General features: G+C 41.7%; 2 protein-coding genes across 2 annotated transcripts; both read right to left on the reverse strand.

Moving 5' to 3' along the window:
• Positions 1-1,225: 1,225 nt before the first annotated feature.
• On the reverse strand, positions 1,226-7,976 carry LOC134079150 (E3 ubiquitin-protein ligase TRIM39-like). Its single transcript, XM_062535332.1, has 7 exons — positions 7,419-7,976; positions 6,848-7,289; positions 6,496-6,588; positions 5,673-5,903; positions 5,501-5,523; positions 5,310-5,413; positions 1,226-1,731 (listed from the first exon to the last, which is right to left on the reverse strand). Exons 2-7 carry the CDS (start codon positions 7,241-7,243, stop codon positions 1,226-1,228), a joined length of 1,353 nt encoding a protein of 450 aa, XP_062391316.1. The 5' UTR covers positions 7,244-7,289; positions 7,419-7,976.
• An 846-nt stretch (positions 7,977-8,822) lies between these two features.
• LOC134079151 (zinc-binding protein A33-like) lies at positions 8,823-16,960 on the reverse strand. Its single transcript, XM_062535333.1, has 6 exons — positions 16,321-16,960; positions 14,917-15,012; positions 14,061-14,291; positions 13,191-13,213; positions 13,002-13,105; positions 8,823-9,685 (listed from the first exon to the last, which is right to left on the reverse strand). Exons 1-6 carry the CDS (start codon positions 16,714-16,716, stop codon positions 9,186-9,188), a joined length of 1,350 nt encoding a protein of 449 aa, XP_062391317.1. The 5' UTR covers positions 16,717-16,960; the 3' UTR covers positions 8,823-9,185.
• Between the last annotated feature and the right edge of the window lie 540 nt (positions 16,961-17,500).

A 17,500-nucleotide genomic window follows, 5' to 3' on the forward strand; every position in this document is an offset into this window, starting at 1 on the left:
TTGTGTGGTCTGTAGTACGTCCGTTACGTCTGTAGTACACCATGTGGTCTTGGAGAAGGAGACTCTTTCCACAGTGCACAGACTCTTATGGGGACTGTTATGTCTCTTATGGGGACTATAGTGGAGAAGGAGACTCTTTCCAAAGTGAACAGACTCTCATGGGGACTGCTATGTCTCTTATGGGGACTATAGTGTAGACAAGCTCATCATTAAGAATTGCAGACATGTTGCAGACATGTTGGTCTTGGAATAAAGTGGCAATTGCACAATGAAATACAGCACGTTACACAACACATGAGAGAGCAAGAGCACACAGGAGTGGTAACACCACTGCACAGTTTACAAGATGACTTTGCTGAAAGCACATGTCAAACAAATAAATATCCAGGCACAAGGACAAAACAAGCATGTAGACTATAAGTAGCTGAACAATCCTGTAGCTTCCATTATGACAATATACAGTAGCTCATTAAAAATGTACTGTAGATGATTTTTTTTTATCATCTACTGTATCTGTCTTTCAGACCTTCTGCAGTTCTTGGTGATGCCACTAGGTGGCACCCTATCTTCATGAATGTTTCCTCTGGCTGATTATTCAGTGCTGGAATTCAGCTGCTGAGTGTTGCTTGTTAGCTAATAATCATCTGTAAATTGTCATCAAACTGCATTGTTCGAAAAAGGTGAAATTCAAAGTGGTTATCAGTCAGTCCTGTAGACATTTTATTGTTTGTGTCAATATCACACCGGGTCACCAGACTACACACACTGTGTCTGTGGGCACACATTTGGAAATAAGTGGCTTAAGTAATCAATCAATTTAATAACTTTACATTTACATTAAAGATAAAGTTACGTGAGCCAAACTGCAGCTCCAATCTTGCTCTGCCCCACCCTCTTTTACCCTCAGCATCCAATCAGGGCAGAGCATTCCTCTGTTCTGAAGTGACACAGTCTGGGGGGGAGGAGCAATTGCATCTGTACCACATTCAGGGTTCAAATCTGACCCACGGCCATTATTACACTGTAAAACCCAGGAAGTTAACTGAACTCAAATTATTTGAGGACACTGGATGCCTTGAACCATGGTTTTATAGTGTAGTATACTTTGCGTATTAATGAGTCAATACTGTACATCTCTTTTCAGAACCCATCCAGAAATCACACCTACTGGCCTTATGAGAGTCCAGTCAGAGACACCATCAGCTCCATCAGTGCTGTTCTGATCTTACTGAGGACTCACTGGTAGGATCCTCAGAGGAGAGAGACTACAGGAGGTGTTAAAGTATGGAAACACTCTCTCAGTTAAAGTGTGTGTGAGAGTGTGTATGTGTGTGTTATTATCAGGGTCAGAGAATGACAGCTTTCCTCTGTCCCAGTCCAGCTGCACTCTGATCCTCTGGGGTTTCTGCTGCACTCTGAGGCGGGTGGGGGCATGAGGTGGAACATGTGCCCAATATTTACCATCTTTATACCTCACAATCCACCGTCCACGCATTGAGGCGTAGTCTCCCCTCCTCTGCAGAGACTCTGTTATCACACCCACAACCCACCGTGTGCTCTCTCCAACCTCCACATCCCAGCAGTGAGTCCCTGAGTTAAAGCCCTCGGAGCCCAGCACACTGGAATACTTATCAAACCTCTGTGGGTTATCTTCAACATATCTCACGCTGGTCAGATCCTCAGACAGGACGAGTTTTGGGTGTGCAGTGTTGGGATCCAGAGTCACAGGAGCTGCAGAGAATAAACACACACATGAACATATGCAGAACACTCAGAGTTCCACACTGAAATTAAATCTAAATCAGACATAAAATTAGATGTACCGCAAAGCGGTACAAAATATGGCCGCCACTCAATCCTCCACATTCTCTCTGCAAAAAATAAATCACACTCGGCAATTTGTTTCCATCTCCTACTCCATTCCCTGCTGCAACTTTTAAATGTAAATTAGTGTGTGCATGTGTGTGCTTGCTTTTGTGTATGTGTGCTTCTCTGTCTGTGAGTTTTCGCTTATGAGTGTGTGTGGTGGGAGCAATGGGATGTGTGTGTGTGTGTGTGTGTGTGTGTGTGTGTCTGCTTGCCTGCATTTGTGTGCGTGTTTTATGTGTCTGTGCATGTGTATGTTCACTTTTGAGTGTGTGGGAGGAGGGGTAATGGGGTGTGTATTTTTTTATGTGTGTGTGCTTGTGTGTGGGGGGTTGTGTGTGCATGCGTGCATGTATGTGTTTATGTGTGTGTGTGTGTGTGTGTGTGTGTGTGTGTGTGCGTGTGTGCGTGTGTGTGCGTGTGTGTGTGTGTGTGTGTGTGTGTGTGTGTGTGTGTGTATGCCTGAATATGTATGTGTGTGTCTTTGTGTGTGTGTGTGTGTGTGTGTGTGTGTGTGTGTGTGTGTGGGTGGGTGTAAACACATAATTTATTGTATGGCCCTCATGAACCAATTTACACAAAACTTGGCATACATGCAGAGGGTGTCATAATGATCCTACTCTTCAAATGTTGTGCAGTTTTGAACCTGTCAACCAAAGATACCTGCGATTACAATGCCTAATTTTTGCTATTTAATATTGACAAATGTTTTACTAATATTGACTAGGTGGCGGTATACATTAAATGAGTGGTTATGCACGGTGGCCCTGAAGTGCAAAACACAACAACAAATAGAAATCACAACTGCAAATCAAAAAATCACAACCGCAAATATAAAAACACAACGGGGAAAAAAAACAAAAAAAACCCACAACTGCAAATTATAAAATCACAACGGCAAATCAGAAATCACAACGGCAAATCAGAAAACCGGAAAGGGAATGTCCTAGAATCTTTGGTTTTCACTGACCTACTGCTGCATAGCAACCATTTCCATAAAAGAACACAAATGTACTTTGCGAGTGGCAGAAACTTGTAGATCTAGTGGTGAATTGTACATGGCCATGGTAAAGTTCAAAACCATACAAATAGCTGCAACTTCATGATTATGTGCACTTTTAATCGACAGTGGCCACGTGTATGTCAAAACATGAGACTAATGAAAAAAAGTTTCAGCCAAGCTAACGTGCATCATTCATCTCGTTCGTAGCTTGCTGCCTCTGTTTGTAGCTTTCTAGCTTGCGGCAGGCAGGCCGCCCACAGGTCACAGCTCTCGTTCTTCTTATTCAGTCAGTCACTCGTTCTTGCCTTGTTGGCTGTAGCAGAGTGATTATGGCCATGTGGCCTACATGGTAGCAATTTTCATTTCCCTTCACCAGGGTTTGGTATGACCAGGCTACCTAAATGGGGACTTGAAACTGTTTTATCAATATAATGTTGCTGCCAAGCCTTTACCACTATGTAAGGGGAAACAATATTAATGTAGCCAATCAAAAGAGACATTTTGAGAAGACACATTTCCTTTCCAGTTTTCTTATTTTCCGTTGTGATTTCTGATTTGCCGTTGTGATTTTTTATTTGCGGTTGTGTTCTTATTTTGCGGTTGCGGTTTTGAATTTGCTGTAGTGTTTTTTGATTTGCGATTGTGATTTCTATTTGTTGTTGTGTTTTGCACTTCAGGGCCACCGTAGATGGGATGGGTTGACATTACCCCTATGCCCTATGGTTCTAGAGATATTCACAGAAAACTGTGTCTGGCCATCTACAGGCCAGTTGGTGTACAATCACTAAATGTACACATAAATTAATTTATTGTGTCATAATGATCCTACACTTCCAATTTTGTGCTGTTTTGTCAGGTCAGAAATACCTAATTCTACCTAATTTTTGCTTTTTCATGTTTAACAAGGTGGTGCTATACATGAAATGAGTGGTAACGGGATGCAATGACATGACCCCTTAAAACCAACATACAAAAAGAGGTGCTCCTCCCAGGCCCTACGGTTCTTGAGATATTCATCAAAAACTGGGTCCACCCAGGCCCCGGCAGTGGCGCAACTGGCTGGGGCACCTGCACCGTACACTGGCGACCCTGGTTCGATTCCCGCCCCGTGGTCCTTTCCAGATCCCACCCCGACTCTCTCCCACTCACTTCCTGTCATTCTCTCTACTGTCCTGTCCAAATAAAGGCATAAAAAGCCCAAAAAATAATCTTTCAAAAAAAAAAAAAAACTGGGTCCGCCCTACCCTCCTTTAGGGGGGGGGGGGGGGGTCCAGTCCGGCGGGGGGGTGACGGATCAAAATGGAAAAATAATGGGGACATGCTATCCTTGTGGGGCTTCATGGTCTTTCAGTGTCCCAGGAATACTTGATGGAAATTTGCTCATTAGAAAAAAAAAATATATATATGCCTAAACCTATATGCTTCGCTGCGCAGCGGTCATAATAATATCAGACTAGAGTAAGAATAGACCAAATATATTAATCTTTATGGTATCACTGAGGAGTGTGTCAGAGTACCGACTGTCAATTGAGCCGACTTTGATTCCCAAACCCACTGTCGCAAGTCTGAGTTGCTTTGGATAGAAATGTTTGCTAAAGCCCGAATGTGTATGTATGGCCCAATCCCAATGTCTGGACTCACGGACTCACAGACTTTGGTGCGCGTTCTCGCGAAATTCGTAAGGGCTTAGGGCTGTCCCAATGTCGAATTACAACGGGCGTGAGGGTTTGAGTACACACTCACCGAGCCCTTTCCGTGAGTTTGCACCGGTGCAGACTTACAGTAACCTAAGGGAATTACCCACAGTTCAAAGTGTTGTGATGTTTACCGCGGAGATCATAGAAAAATCAGGAAATGAAGGTAAACAACAGCACGCACGACACGCACGACACACACGTGCATGGTGCAAATGTTAGCAACGTCTTTGTTAGTAAACATCGCCAAGGTACATGTGATCTTGTGAAGTGCTGTCCCAATCCCAAAATACCTATCTGAGCCCATGTGGCCTCACACACTCACTCACTTAGCACCTGAAATCAATTAAGTCTGTGAGTCCTTAGTCCTAGTCTTTAGGGCTGACATTGGGATTGGGCCTATGTGGCTGTATGTCTCCTTCAGTCCTAATGTGTGTGAGTTTACTAGTTCTATCAGATCGTGGGCACACACATGAACATGTGCAGAATTCCACACTGAAATGAAATCTAAACTCTCCTTCAGTCCTAATGTGTGTGAGTTTACTACTACAGTTCTATCAGATCGTGGGCACTCAGAATTCCACACTGAAATGAAATCTAAACTCTCCTTCAGTCCTGTGTGTGAGTTTACTACTACAGTTCTATCAGATCGTGGGCACTCAGAATTCCACACTGAAATGAAATCTAAACTAGATGTACAGTGAAATACTAGAATAGAATCAGAATAGAATAAAGGTGTTACTGACCAATCATTTTCTTCCAGACCTTGACCTTCAGGTTGTCCAGGTGTTTCTCCACATTGATCAGAGCTCCTGAAACCCTCTCTGGATCCTGCAGTGTGCACTGGGCTCTGGAATAACATTCAGGAGTCAGTGCTGCTGTGGGCTTGGGTTCAGAACCACAGAGAAGAGAGAGAGACAGGAGGCAGATCACTCACCTTTCCACTGTGCTCCTGTAGTTCTGGAGAGAAACAAATAGATTAGGTCCATACTGTAGATTCATACATGACACCAATGTCAAGTAATAAGGTACAATTAGCTATGATCAATAATAATGTTTACATACTATTATGAAAGAACATCTGCCATCAAAGTTAGATTTGTTTTTACCTGCAGGAATGTGACATCATCAGCTCCCATCTGCTCTTCTATGGCTCTGATTGAGTCTGAAAGAGATGAGATCTCTCTGCTCATCTTCTCAATCTTCTTCTTCATCATCTGACTCTTCTGCTCCTCTTCCTCCCTCAGTGCAGCTATCCTGGCTGCCTCTTCATCTCGTAGAAACTGGTGAAGCCTCTCAAACTCCTCCTTGATCTGCTTCTCTGTGTGCTGGGCTTGAGTCTGGAATAACAGACATAATAAACCATCATAAAGGTGCAGTCTGGCTGGGCAAATTTCCTTTAATTAGAAAGACAATCAAATCTGTCCCTACACTCTGTGCTTCTTTACTAACGTGCTGATTGGCTGAGAGCAGTTCCATTTTATTTGTCCTGGAGTGTATTTGAGTGCACACATAGTTCTATAACAGTATACAGCATGCAAACCCAGATACGGTATCCACCTCCCTGCTGATAGTCTTGGTCCTGGCACAACATGAATGAACAAAATTTATTGACAATGTCTATGGCTGTGATAATTAAGGACTTCTTATTTGTCCTTTTTACAAAGCAGTAGTGTTACTTATAGAAAATAAATATTAAATGTAATGAATTTTATAGAAAAGAAGAAGTGGTTTTGATAATACTCTTGATAATACTCTGATCTTCCACTGCTCTGCACAGCCCAATTTAATCTGCTGTTAACAGACCTCTTGTTCCTGCCAACTGTTACCCCTCCATTCATATCACTCTATATCAGTTCACTAAAGGTCATCATCAGTCAGTGATGGTCAACAACACTCTCATGCTGCTATACACATTCAGGAGGACCTCACCTTCACATGTTCGGTTTCATCACAGGAGAGTTTTGCTTCTTCAAAGACCTTCAGCTTCTTCTGTAAGGACTCTAGTTTAATCCTCAGCAGCTCCTGAGGTAAACACAAACAGAGAGAGAGAGAGAGAGAGAGAGAGAGAGAGAGAGAGAGAAAAGAGAGAGAGAGTGTGTGTTACATCCATTGTGTAACTATGCAACAGACTACAGTGTAAAGACTCCACCTGGTGGTGAGTGATGAACATTACTATTACTCCAAGAGGAGGACTTTGCACTTCGACTTTGTAGGTGTTTTGCACCTGTTCCTCTCTTTACTGTAATACACATTATTTCAAAGAGTCAAGAATGTTCCTGACCTTCAAGTCCAACACTGCTTCATCTACAGGTTGGAACTTGTGATTGGTGTGTTTCTTTGAAGCTTGACACACCACACACACAGGCTGTTTATCCTCCAGACAGAAGAGCTTGAGTTTCTCACTGTGTAGACTGCAGAGCACCTCAGACCCTGCTGAAGCTCTCTGACTTCTCTCCTGTAAGAAAACCTCACACAGGTTCCTTAACGCCATGTTAGGTTGATAGTTGCCTTTAGAGCACTTCCTCCTGCAGTAGGGACATTCTCTGTGTCCTTTGTTCTCCCAGAACTGCTGCAGACAGGCTTTACAGATGCTGTGAGCGCAGGTCAAAATGACGGGATCCTTGTAGATGTCACAGCACACGGGACAGCAAAGCTCCTCTTCAAGTTTAGAAGCCATTTTCTTCGGTGGAAATCTTAACTCGTCCAGTTAGTTTTTACTTTCACTTTCACAGGTAAAGAAAAAAAATGTGGTTTAGCCTAAATTACCCCTGTGTGTATCACTTCCTGGTGTAGGTTATCCACCTCTTACACGTCTGTTAACTATAAGAGTTTACATCTCACTCTGAAATTACCTCTGATCAAACAAAAATCACTATACCACCCAATCTGCAGGCTAACTCCGTCTCACAGGTAGCTTCCTTATCCAGGGAAGTGGGTTGGGCTGTTTGTTTTTTTAAAGGGAACCTGATTGGCCAGTCTGAAATCTTCTTCTTCTTTTTCTGTAAGGTTTTACTGCAGTTTACAATCTAAGTGCATTACCTCCATCTATTGGATTGGGGTGAAATCAAATTGATGTTATTTCAGAGAAACAGAATACATAAAAAAGGAAAACAACACAAAACAACATTAAAATCATCTTATTGTCTGTCTTGGATAAATATGATTAAAACACTGGTGATATTTTCTGACCTGGGCCCACCAAATAGTGTCCTGGGTAAAGACTGTCTTTGCCAGATTCACGTCTCTCTTCAGCTTTTCTCTTTGTGTGTGGAATTAGCATTTTAAAACAACATGGTCTACATCCTCTCTCACTCCACAAATATCACAATTTCTAGATGGATGTTTGTGTATAATATTTAAGCTGCTATTTATACCTGGCCTATCCTCATTCTTGAAAAACAACCTCCTCCTGTTTGGATAACTATTGTTACTTGCTATATATTTTTGTAATGGATTTAAACAGTCTTGTTCCTCACATGACACCTCCAATGTAAACATTAATGTTACAGAATAAGAGCATACAGTTTTGTGTGTTAGAAAAATCATGTTATGTGGTCTGTAGTACGTCCGTTACGTCTGTAGTACACCATGTGGTCTTGGAGAAGGAGACTCTTTCCACAGTGAACAGACTCTTATGGGAACTATTATGTCTCTTATGGGGACTATAGTGGAGAAGGAGACTCTTTCCAAAGTGAACAGACTCTCATGGGGACTGCTATGTCTCTTATGTGGACTATAGTGTAGACAAGCTCATCATTAAGAATTGCAGACATGTTGCAGACATGTTGGTCTTGGAATAAAGTGGCAATTGCACAATGAAATACAGCACGTTACACAACACATGAGAGAGCAAGAGCACACAGGAGCGGTAACACCACTGCACAGTTTACAAGATGACTGCTGAAAGCACATGTCAAACAAATAAATATCCAGGCACAAGGACAAAACAAGCATGTAGACTATAAGTAGCTGAACAATCCTGTAGCTTCCATTATGACAATATACAGTAGCTCATTAAAAATATAGATGTTTGTTTTATCATCTACTGTATCTGTCTTTCAAATCTTCTGCAGTTCTTGGTGATGCCACTAGGTGGCACCCTATCTTCATGAATGTTTCCTCTGGCTGATTATTCAGTGCTGGAATTCAGCTGCTGGTTGTGGCTTGTTAGCTCATAGTCATCTGCAAATTGTCATCAAACTGCATCGTTCAAAAAAAGATGAAATTCAAAGTGGTTATCAGTCAGTCCTGTAGACATTTTATTGTTTGTGTCAATATCACACCGGGTCACCAGACTACACACACTGTGTCTGTGGGCACACATTTTGAAATAAGTGGCTTAAGTAATCAATCAATTTAATAACTTTACATTTACATTAATGATAAAGTTACGTGAGCCAAACTACGGCTCCAATCTTGTTCTGCCCCGCCCTCTTTTACCTTCAGCATCCAATCAGGGCAGAGCATTACTCTGTTCTGAAGTGACACAGTCTGGGGGGAGGAGCAAATGCATCTGTACCACATTCAGGTGTGTGTCACATTCAGGGTTCAAATCTGACCCATGGCCTCATGAGAGTCCAGCCAGAGACACCATCAGCTCCATCAGTGCTGCTCTGATCTTACTGAGGACTCACCGGTAGGATCCTCAGAGGAGAGACACCAGTGTTAAAGTATGGAAACACTCTCTCAGTGAAGGTGTGTGTGTGAGTGTGTAGGTGTGTGTTTTTATCAGGGTCAGAGAATGACAGCTCTCCTCTGTCCCAGTCCAGCTGCACTCTGATCCTCTGGAGTTTCTGCTGCACTGTGAGGAGAGTGGAGGGCTGTGGTGGAGCACGTGCTCTATATTTACCATCTTTATACAACACAGTCCACCATCCACTCATGGAGGTAAAATTTCCCTTCCTCTGGAGAGACTCTGTCATCACACCCACATGCCACCATGTGTTCTCTCCAACCTCCACATCCCAGCAGTGAGTCCCTGAGTTAAAGCCCTCAGAGCCCAGGACACAATAATATTGATCAAACCTCTGTGGGTTATTTTTAACTACTCTCACACTAGTCAGATCCTCAGACAGGATGAGATCTGGGTGTGCAGTGTTGGGATCCAGAGTCACAGGAGCTGCAGATTAAAGAACACACACATGAACATGTGCCGAACACTCAGAATTCCACACTGCAATGAAATCTAAATCAGACATAAAATTACTTAGATGTACCGCAAAGCAGTACAAAATATGTCCGCCACTCAATCCTGCACATTCTCTCTGAAAAAAATAAATCACACTGGGCAATTTGTTTCCATCTCCTACTCCATCCCCTGCTGCAACTTTTATGCATGTAAATGAGTGTGTGCATGTGTGTGCTTGCTTTTGTGCATGTGTGATTCTCTGTCTGTGAGTTTTCACTTATGAGTGTGTGTGGTGGAAGCAATGGGATGTGTGTGTGTGTGTGTCTGCATTTGTGTACGTGTTTTATGTATCCGTGCATGTGTATGTTCACTTTTGAGTGTGTGGGAGGAGGGGTAATGGGGTGTGTGGTTTTTTTATGTGTGTGTGCTTGAATGTGGGGGGGTTGTGTGTGCATGCATGCTTGTATGTGTTTATGTGTGTGTGTGTGTGTGTGTGTGTGTGTGTGTGTGTGTGTGTGTGTGTGTGTGTGTGTGTGTGTGTGTTTGTGTGTGTATGTGTGCGTGCGTATGCCTGAGTATGTGTGTGTGTGTCTGTCTGTGTGTGTGTGTGTGTTTGTGTGTGTATGTGTGTGTGTGTGTGTGTGTGTGTTTGTGTGTGTATGTGTGCGTGCGTATGCCTGAGTATGTGTGTATGCCTGAGTATGTGTGTGTGTGTCTGTCTGTTTGTGTGTGTGTGTTTGTGTGTGTATGTGTGTGTGTGTGTGTGTGTGTGTGTTTGTGTGTGTATGTGTGCGTGCGTATGCCTGAGTATGTGTGTGTGTGTCTGTGTGTGTGTGTGTGTGTGTGTTTGTGTGTGTATGTGTGCGTGCGTCGGTCTGTCTGTCTGTCTGTCTGTCTGTGTGTGTGAGAGTGAGTGAGTGAGTGAGTGAGTGAGTGAGTGAGTGAGTGAGTGAGTGAGTGAGTGTGTGTGTGTGTGTGTGTGTGTGTGTGTGTGTGTGTGAGTGTGAGTGGGTGAGTGTGTGTAAATCTACACATATATTAATTTATTGTATGGCCCTCATGAACCACATTACACAAAACTTGGCATACTGTACATGCAGAGGGTCTCATAATGATCCTACTCTTCACATTTTGTGTAGTTTTGAACCTGTCAACCAAAGATACCTGCGATTACAAGGCCTCATATTTGCTATTTAACATTGACTAATTGACTAATATTTACTAGGTGGCGGTATACAGTACATTAAATGAGTGGTTATGGGATGGGTAGACATTGGGGTCCAGTCCGACGGGGGGGTGACGGATCAAAACGAAAAATAATGGTGACATGCTATCCTTGTGGGGCTTCATGCCCACCAAGTTTCGTGCACCCCAGTCTTTCAGAGTTCCGGGAATCCTTGACAGAAATTTGCTCATTAGAAAAAGAAAAAAAATCTGACTAAACCTACAGACGGTACGGGTTGAGAATACTCCTTTCTTTGCCGCACATCAGGAATGCCGAAGGTGCGGCATTTGTAATTAAAACTGCAACCGCAGGGGGGCAACATAATAACATGCAGGTTTGGCTCATGCTTGAAAAACACTCTCTGGTCAATGGAGAGGCAAACTGAGGTAATGATGCATGACCATTCAAAAACATGACTGGTTTTCTAAAGATACAAAGCGTAATGCTAATCGGTGAAGTAATGTCAGATAATGTCCATAATTATTGGAGTTCGGGTTCGATATTTTGAGAGTTTATTGTGCTTATGAGAGGTAATATGAGAGAGAAATTTGGTGATCATTGGTCGTTGTTTTCCAACCTTATTCCACGTTAAGCTATAGGCCTATACAATGCTTAATGTCAGATAACGTTCTTAATTATTGGAGTTTGGGCCCAATTTTTTGAGAGTTTTATGTGCTTATGAGAAGTAATATGAGAGAGAATTTTGGTGATCACTGATCGTTGTTTAGGTGCATTAAACCACGTTAAGCTTTTTCTTTTCAATAGGCGTTAATGGGGCAGAAACGCTTAACGGCATTCGTCCATTATAATTTGAGTTTGGGTTTGATATATTTATAGTTTAAAGTGATTATGATGAACAATATGAGAGAGAACTTTGGTGGACATTTAGATACATTAAACCACGTTAAGCCTTTTTCTCGCCATAGGCGCCAATGAAGAAATGTGAGATATCTACTATAATCGTTGGATTACGGTTTAGTTTTTTTGACAGGTTTAAGTGTCCATGACAATATATGCTCATGAGAAATTTGGTGATGATTGATCGTTGTTTTCCGCCCTTAAGTCATGTTAAGCTTTTTCACGTTAAATTAAAATTTTAGAATGTCCCGCATAGGGCATATACCCTGTCTTGACATTTCATAGCGCTCAATCTATACATTTTATTTTCAGTTGTCAAAAGTGGTGGGGACAAAATCTGTGATTACAAAAAGTTCTGGGTACATGTACCCAGTGTCCCCAGTTAAAATGAACGCATGCCTCCATTTTAAAATAGCCTATAAATAACATTTCTAAGTAGGCCTAGCATATAAATGTAGCCTAATGTCCATCTTGTATCTCTTTCGTCTTCGCCTTGACAACTATAGCCTATTCACGGAAATGTGGTCTTGTAACCGCAATGAATTAATGAATTTATCTAAGGTTGCCTATCGAGTCTTTCAGGTTGAATTGAAGGCTATTTCCTTCTGATAGGCCTATAGGCGATTTTCTAAAACCATTTTCATTCATTTCAACAATGGTTTATTGAAACGTCGTTTGATTTATTTCGCCAGTCATCACCTTCATTTTAATGATTGAATGAGATTAAAGGAGTCGACCACTGACGGATATGCGGTCTTCATCATTAAATGCAGTTGAAAGGCGGGTTGAAACTTTCTGCCACCTGGTGGTTGTTTGGGTACATTGCCTTAGCCTCGAAAAAAAACGGCTCGACAGCCTACGGGATCTCTTTGGGATTGGCCCGGCAAAAGGTGCATTCTCAACCCGTACCCACTGTATATGACCACTTTGCTGCGTGGCTGTCATAATAATATCAGACTAGAGAAAAAATAGACCAAATATGTTCATCTTTATGGTATCACTGTGGAGTGTGTTGGAGTACCGACTGCCAATTGAGCCAACTTTGATTCCCAAACCCACTGTCGCTCATGTCCTCATGTGTGTGAGTTAACTACTACAGTTCTATCAGATCGTGGGTACACACATGAACATGTGCAGAACACTCAGAATTCCACACTGAAATGAAATCTACACTAGATGTAAAATACTAGAATAGAATCAGAATACAATAAAGGTGTTACTGACCAATCATTTTCTTCCAGACCTTGACCTTCAGGTTGTCCAGGTGCTTTGCCACATTGATCAGAGCTCCTGAAACCCTCTCTGGATCCTGCAGTGTGCACTGGGCTCTGGAATAACATTCAGGGGTCAGTGCTGCTGTGGGTTTGGGTTCAGAACCACAGAGAAGAGAGAGACAGGAGGCAGATCACTCACCTTTCCACTGTGCTCTTGTAGGTCTGTAGAGTAAGAAACAGATTAGGTCCATACTTTCATACATGAACAGTGTTGGGGAGTAACGCATTACATGTAATTGAGTTACGTAATTTAATTACAAAATAAATGTAACAGTAATATATTACAGTTACTGTAGAAAATGTTGTAATTCAATTACAGGTACTTTTGACATTTTTCAAAATTACAATTTGAATTACATCTCAATATTGTCAGCAAAACCTTGCAAAGAATATTGTATGTAAAAAGAATTGTTTCCCTCCACAGCCATAGTTTGATACGGGACCTTCTGATAGGCTCTATCACGTCTACAGCGCCATAAGCGTAGGCCTACATGCCTGCCTGTAAACGTGTTATGATTATCATTATATTATCCTCACAAAAAATGTGATGCTAATTCATGTATTGAATGCCCTTGCTGCCTTGTGCGCTTGTACAGAACTGCTCGGCAGCCTGTAGACCAAGGCCGAAATCTTCGCATGGATTTGGGGACTATATATATCATAAAAAAATCTGAAAAGTAATCAAAAAGTAATCAAAAGTAATTAGTTACGTTACTCAGAAAAAGCAATTCAAATAGTTACACTACTATTACATTTTAAACAGGGTAACTTGTAACTGTAACACATTACATTTCTAAAGTAACCTTCCCAACACTGTACATGAACACCCTTGACAAGTAATTACCCAAACACACAGTTAGCTATGATCAGTAATCTTGCATGACAATTTGAAATAATATTTATCATCAAAGGAAGAAATCTTCTCACAAGAATGTGATGTCATCAGCATGTATCTGCTCAGTAATATCGTATGATTAATGAAGGAACATCAAGTTAGTTTTGCTCTTACCTGCAGGAATGTGACATCATCAGCTCCCATCTGCTCTTCTATAGCTCTGATTGTGTCTGAAAGAGATGAGATCTCTCTGCTCATCTTTTCAATCTTCTCCTTCATCATCTGACTCTTCTGCTCCTCTTCCTCCCTCAGTGCAGCTGTCCTGGCTGCCTCTTCATCTCGTAGAAACTGGTGAAGCTTCTTAAACTCCTCCTTGATCTGCTTCTCTGTGTGCTGGGTCTGAGTCTGGAATAACACACATAATAAATCACCATTAAGGTGCAGTCTGTCATTCTAATTAAAGGAAATTTGCACAGCCAATCAAGTATGCCCCTGCCCTTTGTGCTCCTAAAGTAACGTGCTGATTGGCTGAGAGCAGTTCCATTGTGTTTGTCCTGGAGTGTATTTGAGTGTGCACACACATGGAATAGAGTTCTACATCAGTGTACTGCATGCAGAACCTGATACAGTATCCACCTCCATGCTGCTGTGGGGTATTCCAAGTATGTGGTTTAGTGAAACCTGGGTAAGTTAGCTCAGAGTAAGTGGTAAACCTCCCAATAGAAGAGCTGTATGGCTTCATTCGCCTAACAAAACAATGCCATTGGGCTCTTGTTGTAGGAGGTTTACCACTATGACTGAACTTACCCAGGTTTATCACTAAACCACATGCTTGGAATACCCTCCAGGTCTTAGTCCTTGCACAACATGAATGTAATGTAATGTAATGTAATTTAATGTAATGAATGACTCCTGATATACAGTACAGTACAGTATGTGGTTGAGTAGATACTTATAAGTTCAACACAGTCAGTGATGGTCAACAACACTCTCATGCAGCTGCTGCTACACACATTCAGGAGGACCTCACCTTCACATGTTTAGCTGTTTCATCACAGGAGAGTTTTGCTTCTTCAAAGACCTTCAGCTTCTTCTGTAAGGACTCTAGTTTAATGCTCAGCAGCTCCTGAGGTAAACACAACAATGTGTGTGTGTGTGTGTGTGTGTGTGTGTGTGTGTGTGTGTGTGTGTGTGTGAGAGAGAGAGTGAAAATGTGTGTGTGTGTGTGTGTGTGTTTGTTCCATGACTATTAGTACATTCATGTAACTATGCATTAGAGTACAGTGTAAAGACTCACACACTACACACAGACACACACGCACGCACGCACGCACGCACGCACACACACACACACACACACACACAAACACACACACACACACACACACGGACACACACACACACACACACACACTCACATTTTTTTGTTCATTTTGCATGGATGCATTTATATTTGCCATGTGTATTCCAAACATTATAAGTGTCCTTATTTTCCTCTTATGTGTACATTGAGCTTTGGCAATAATGTTTCTGAAACGTTCATGCCAATAAAGCTATATTAAATTGAATTGAATTTAATCCACCTAGTGGTGAGTGATGAACATTACAATTACATCAGGAAGAGGACTTTGCACTTTGACTTTGTAGGTGTGTTTGTGCACCTGTTCTTACTGTAGTGGCTTTGGTGCTTTTCTCAGATCAGAATGAAAATTCTCATAACTATTAGTTCACCCTCCACAACATTTAGTCATTTGTGCACATCATAGCAATTTATCCTTCCTCTGAACAAATTGCAAATGCTTTTGGACATGAATCAGTTGCTTTCATACAATTCTCTGCTGTTTTATCACATTAACATTTGCTGAATAGTCGTTCAAAGTAAAACTGGTCTTCATTTCATAGCTTGAGTCATTATAACTACCGCAGTTATCAAACTCTGTCAAAATGCTGTGGAATTAAAGAGCATCAAAAATGTGAAACGTACGTATTCAGTGTCTTGTACTCACTTACTCCCAACTACAACAATGTCTAACCTTATTGTAGTTTTCAAATGGTTGTACAAGTAGTGTATAGTGCTGTCTTGCACATTTTAAGGTAGTGTTGGAAAACGCTGAGAGATTAAACTTTCATAATGAAAAAAATATTTAAGCCATTTGACTATCTTGTTCATATATGATGGTGTCAAGACTTCTCATTTTTATGCACTGGCAGTTTCATTGACATGAATATTTGCTTTTGAGGAATGGACTATCCATTTTGAGCAAGCGACATGCTTTTGCGGGTCATCCACTAGGTTTTGCAGTTTGCGCTAATTGTTTTGAGAAATGCACTAATTGCTGTGCAAATGTTAGTGATGTGAGAAAAGCAACAAAGCGACTGAGAAAAAACTGTAATACAAATCATTGCCAAGAGTCAAGCATACAGTATGACTCACCTTAAGGTCAGCTGCTGCCTCATCTAAAGGTTGGAACTTGTGGTTGGTGTGTTTCCTTGAGTCTCGACACACCAGACACACAGGCTGGTTATCATCCACACAGAAGAGCTTCAGTTTCTCACTGTGTAGACTACAACGCACCTTAGACACTGCTGAAGGTCTCTGATTTTTCTCCTGTACGAAAACCTCACACAGGTTCCTTAACGCCAGGTTAGGAGGATACCCTTGTTTAGAGCACTTCCTCCTGCAGTAGGGACATTCTCTGTGTCCTTTGCTCTCCCAGAACTGCTGCAGACAGGCTTTACACACACTGTGAGCGCAGGTCAAAATGACGGGATCCTTGTAGATGTCACAGCACACGGGACAGCAAAACTCCTCTTCAAGCTTTGAAGCCATTTTCTTCCGTGAAAATCTTAACTCGTCTGGTTGGTTTTTACTTTCACTTTTACAGGGTGAAGAAAACAAGTGTGGTTTAACCTTAATGACCCCTGTGTGTACCACTTCCTGGTGTAGATTATCCACCTCTTACACGTCTGTTAACTATATGAGTTCAAATCTCACTCTGAATGTAATAATTACCTCTGATCAAACAATAATCAGTATCTCACCAAATCTGCAGGCTAACTCCGTCTTGCAGGTAACTTCCTTATCCAGGGAAGTGGGTGGAGCTGTTTGTTTTTTAGGGGAACCTGAATGGCCAGTCTCAAATGAAGTCTCTTTTCCTATTTGCTGCTAGTCATTCAAGTACAGACCAGGGTGTGGGTCTAACTGACTGTGTCTGTCTACAAGGAATGTGTTGTATGAAAGTTCTGTGAACAGATTTAAACACAGTCTTGTTCCTCACATGACATCTCCAATGTAAACATTAATGTTACAGAATAAGAGCATATAGTTTTGTGTTAGGGCAATTCCATATCAGTTGGAACAGGTCCGACACCATGGTCCTCAGTTTTTCCTGATTTTTGGTCCAAATGTTCCTAGCTAGGTATCTGAGATATGGCTCTTCAAATGTGGTTAGACGCGTCCTAAAAAAAGGCTGAAAATTCCTGTATTTAATGAGCACCACTTCTTTTTAAACCCCTCTCCTCTCTTAAAGCTACCATATTATTTTCTAAAAATTTGAACACTGGGGCAGTACCCTGTGTTGTCCAAAATCATAAAGGAAAAGGCCATCATAGCA

This window comes from Sardina pilchardus, chromosome 4, assembly GCF_963854185.1.
Source record: "Sardina pilchardus chromosome 4, fSarPil1.1, whole genome shotgun sequence".
In the NCBI taxonomy this organism is placed as follows: domain Eukaryota; kingdom Metazoa; phylum Chordata; class Actinopteri; order Clupeiformes; family Clupeidae; genus Sardina; species Sardina pilchardus.

Coding starts and splice junctions, on each gene's coding strand:
- LOC134079150 (XM_062535332.1), bottom strand. CDS start 7,243: ATGGCTTCTAAACTTGAAGAGGAGCTTTGCTGTCCCGTGTGCTGTGAC. Junction 5,524..5,672: donor ATGATGTCACATTCCTGCAG/GTAAAAACAAAT, acceptor GTTTCTCTCCAG/AACTACAGGAGCACAGTGGA. Junction 1,732..5,309: donor GGTCTGGAAGAAAATGATTG/GTCAGTAACACC, acceptor TATTCTCTGCAG/CTCCTGTGACTCTGGATCCC.
- LOC134079151 (XM_062535333.1), bottom strand. CDS start 16,716: ATGGCTTCAAAGCTTGAAGAGGAGTTTTGCTGTCCCGTGTGCTGTGAC. Junction 15,013..16,320: donor AGGCAGCAGCTGACCTTAAG/GTGAGTCATACT, acceptor TGTTTACCTCAG/GAGCTGCTGAGCATTAAACT. Junction 9,686..13,001: donor GGTCTGGAAGAAAATGATTG/GTCAGTAACACC, acceptor TTTAATCTGCAG/CTCCTGTGACTCTGGATCCC.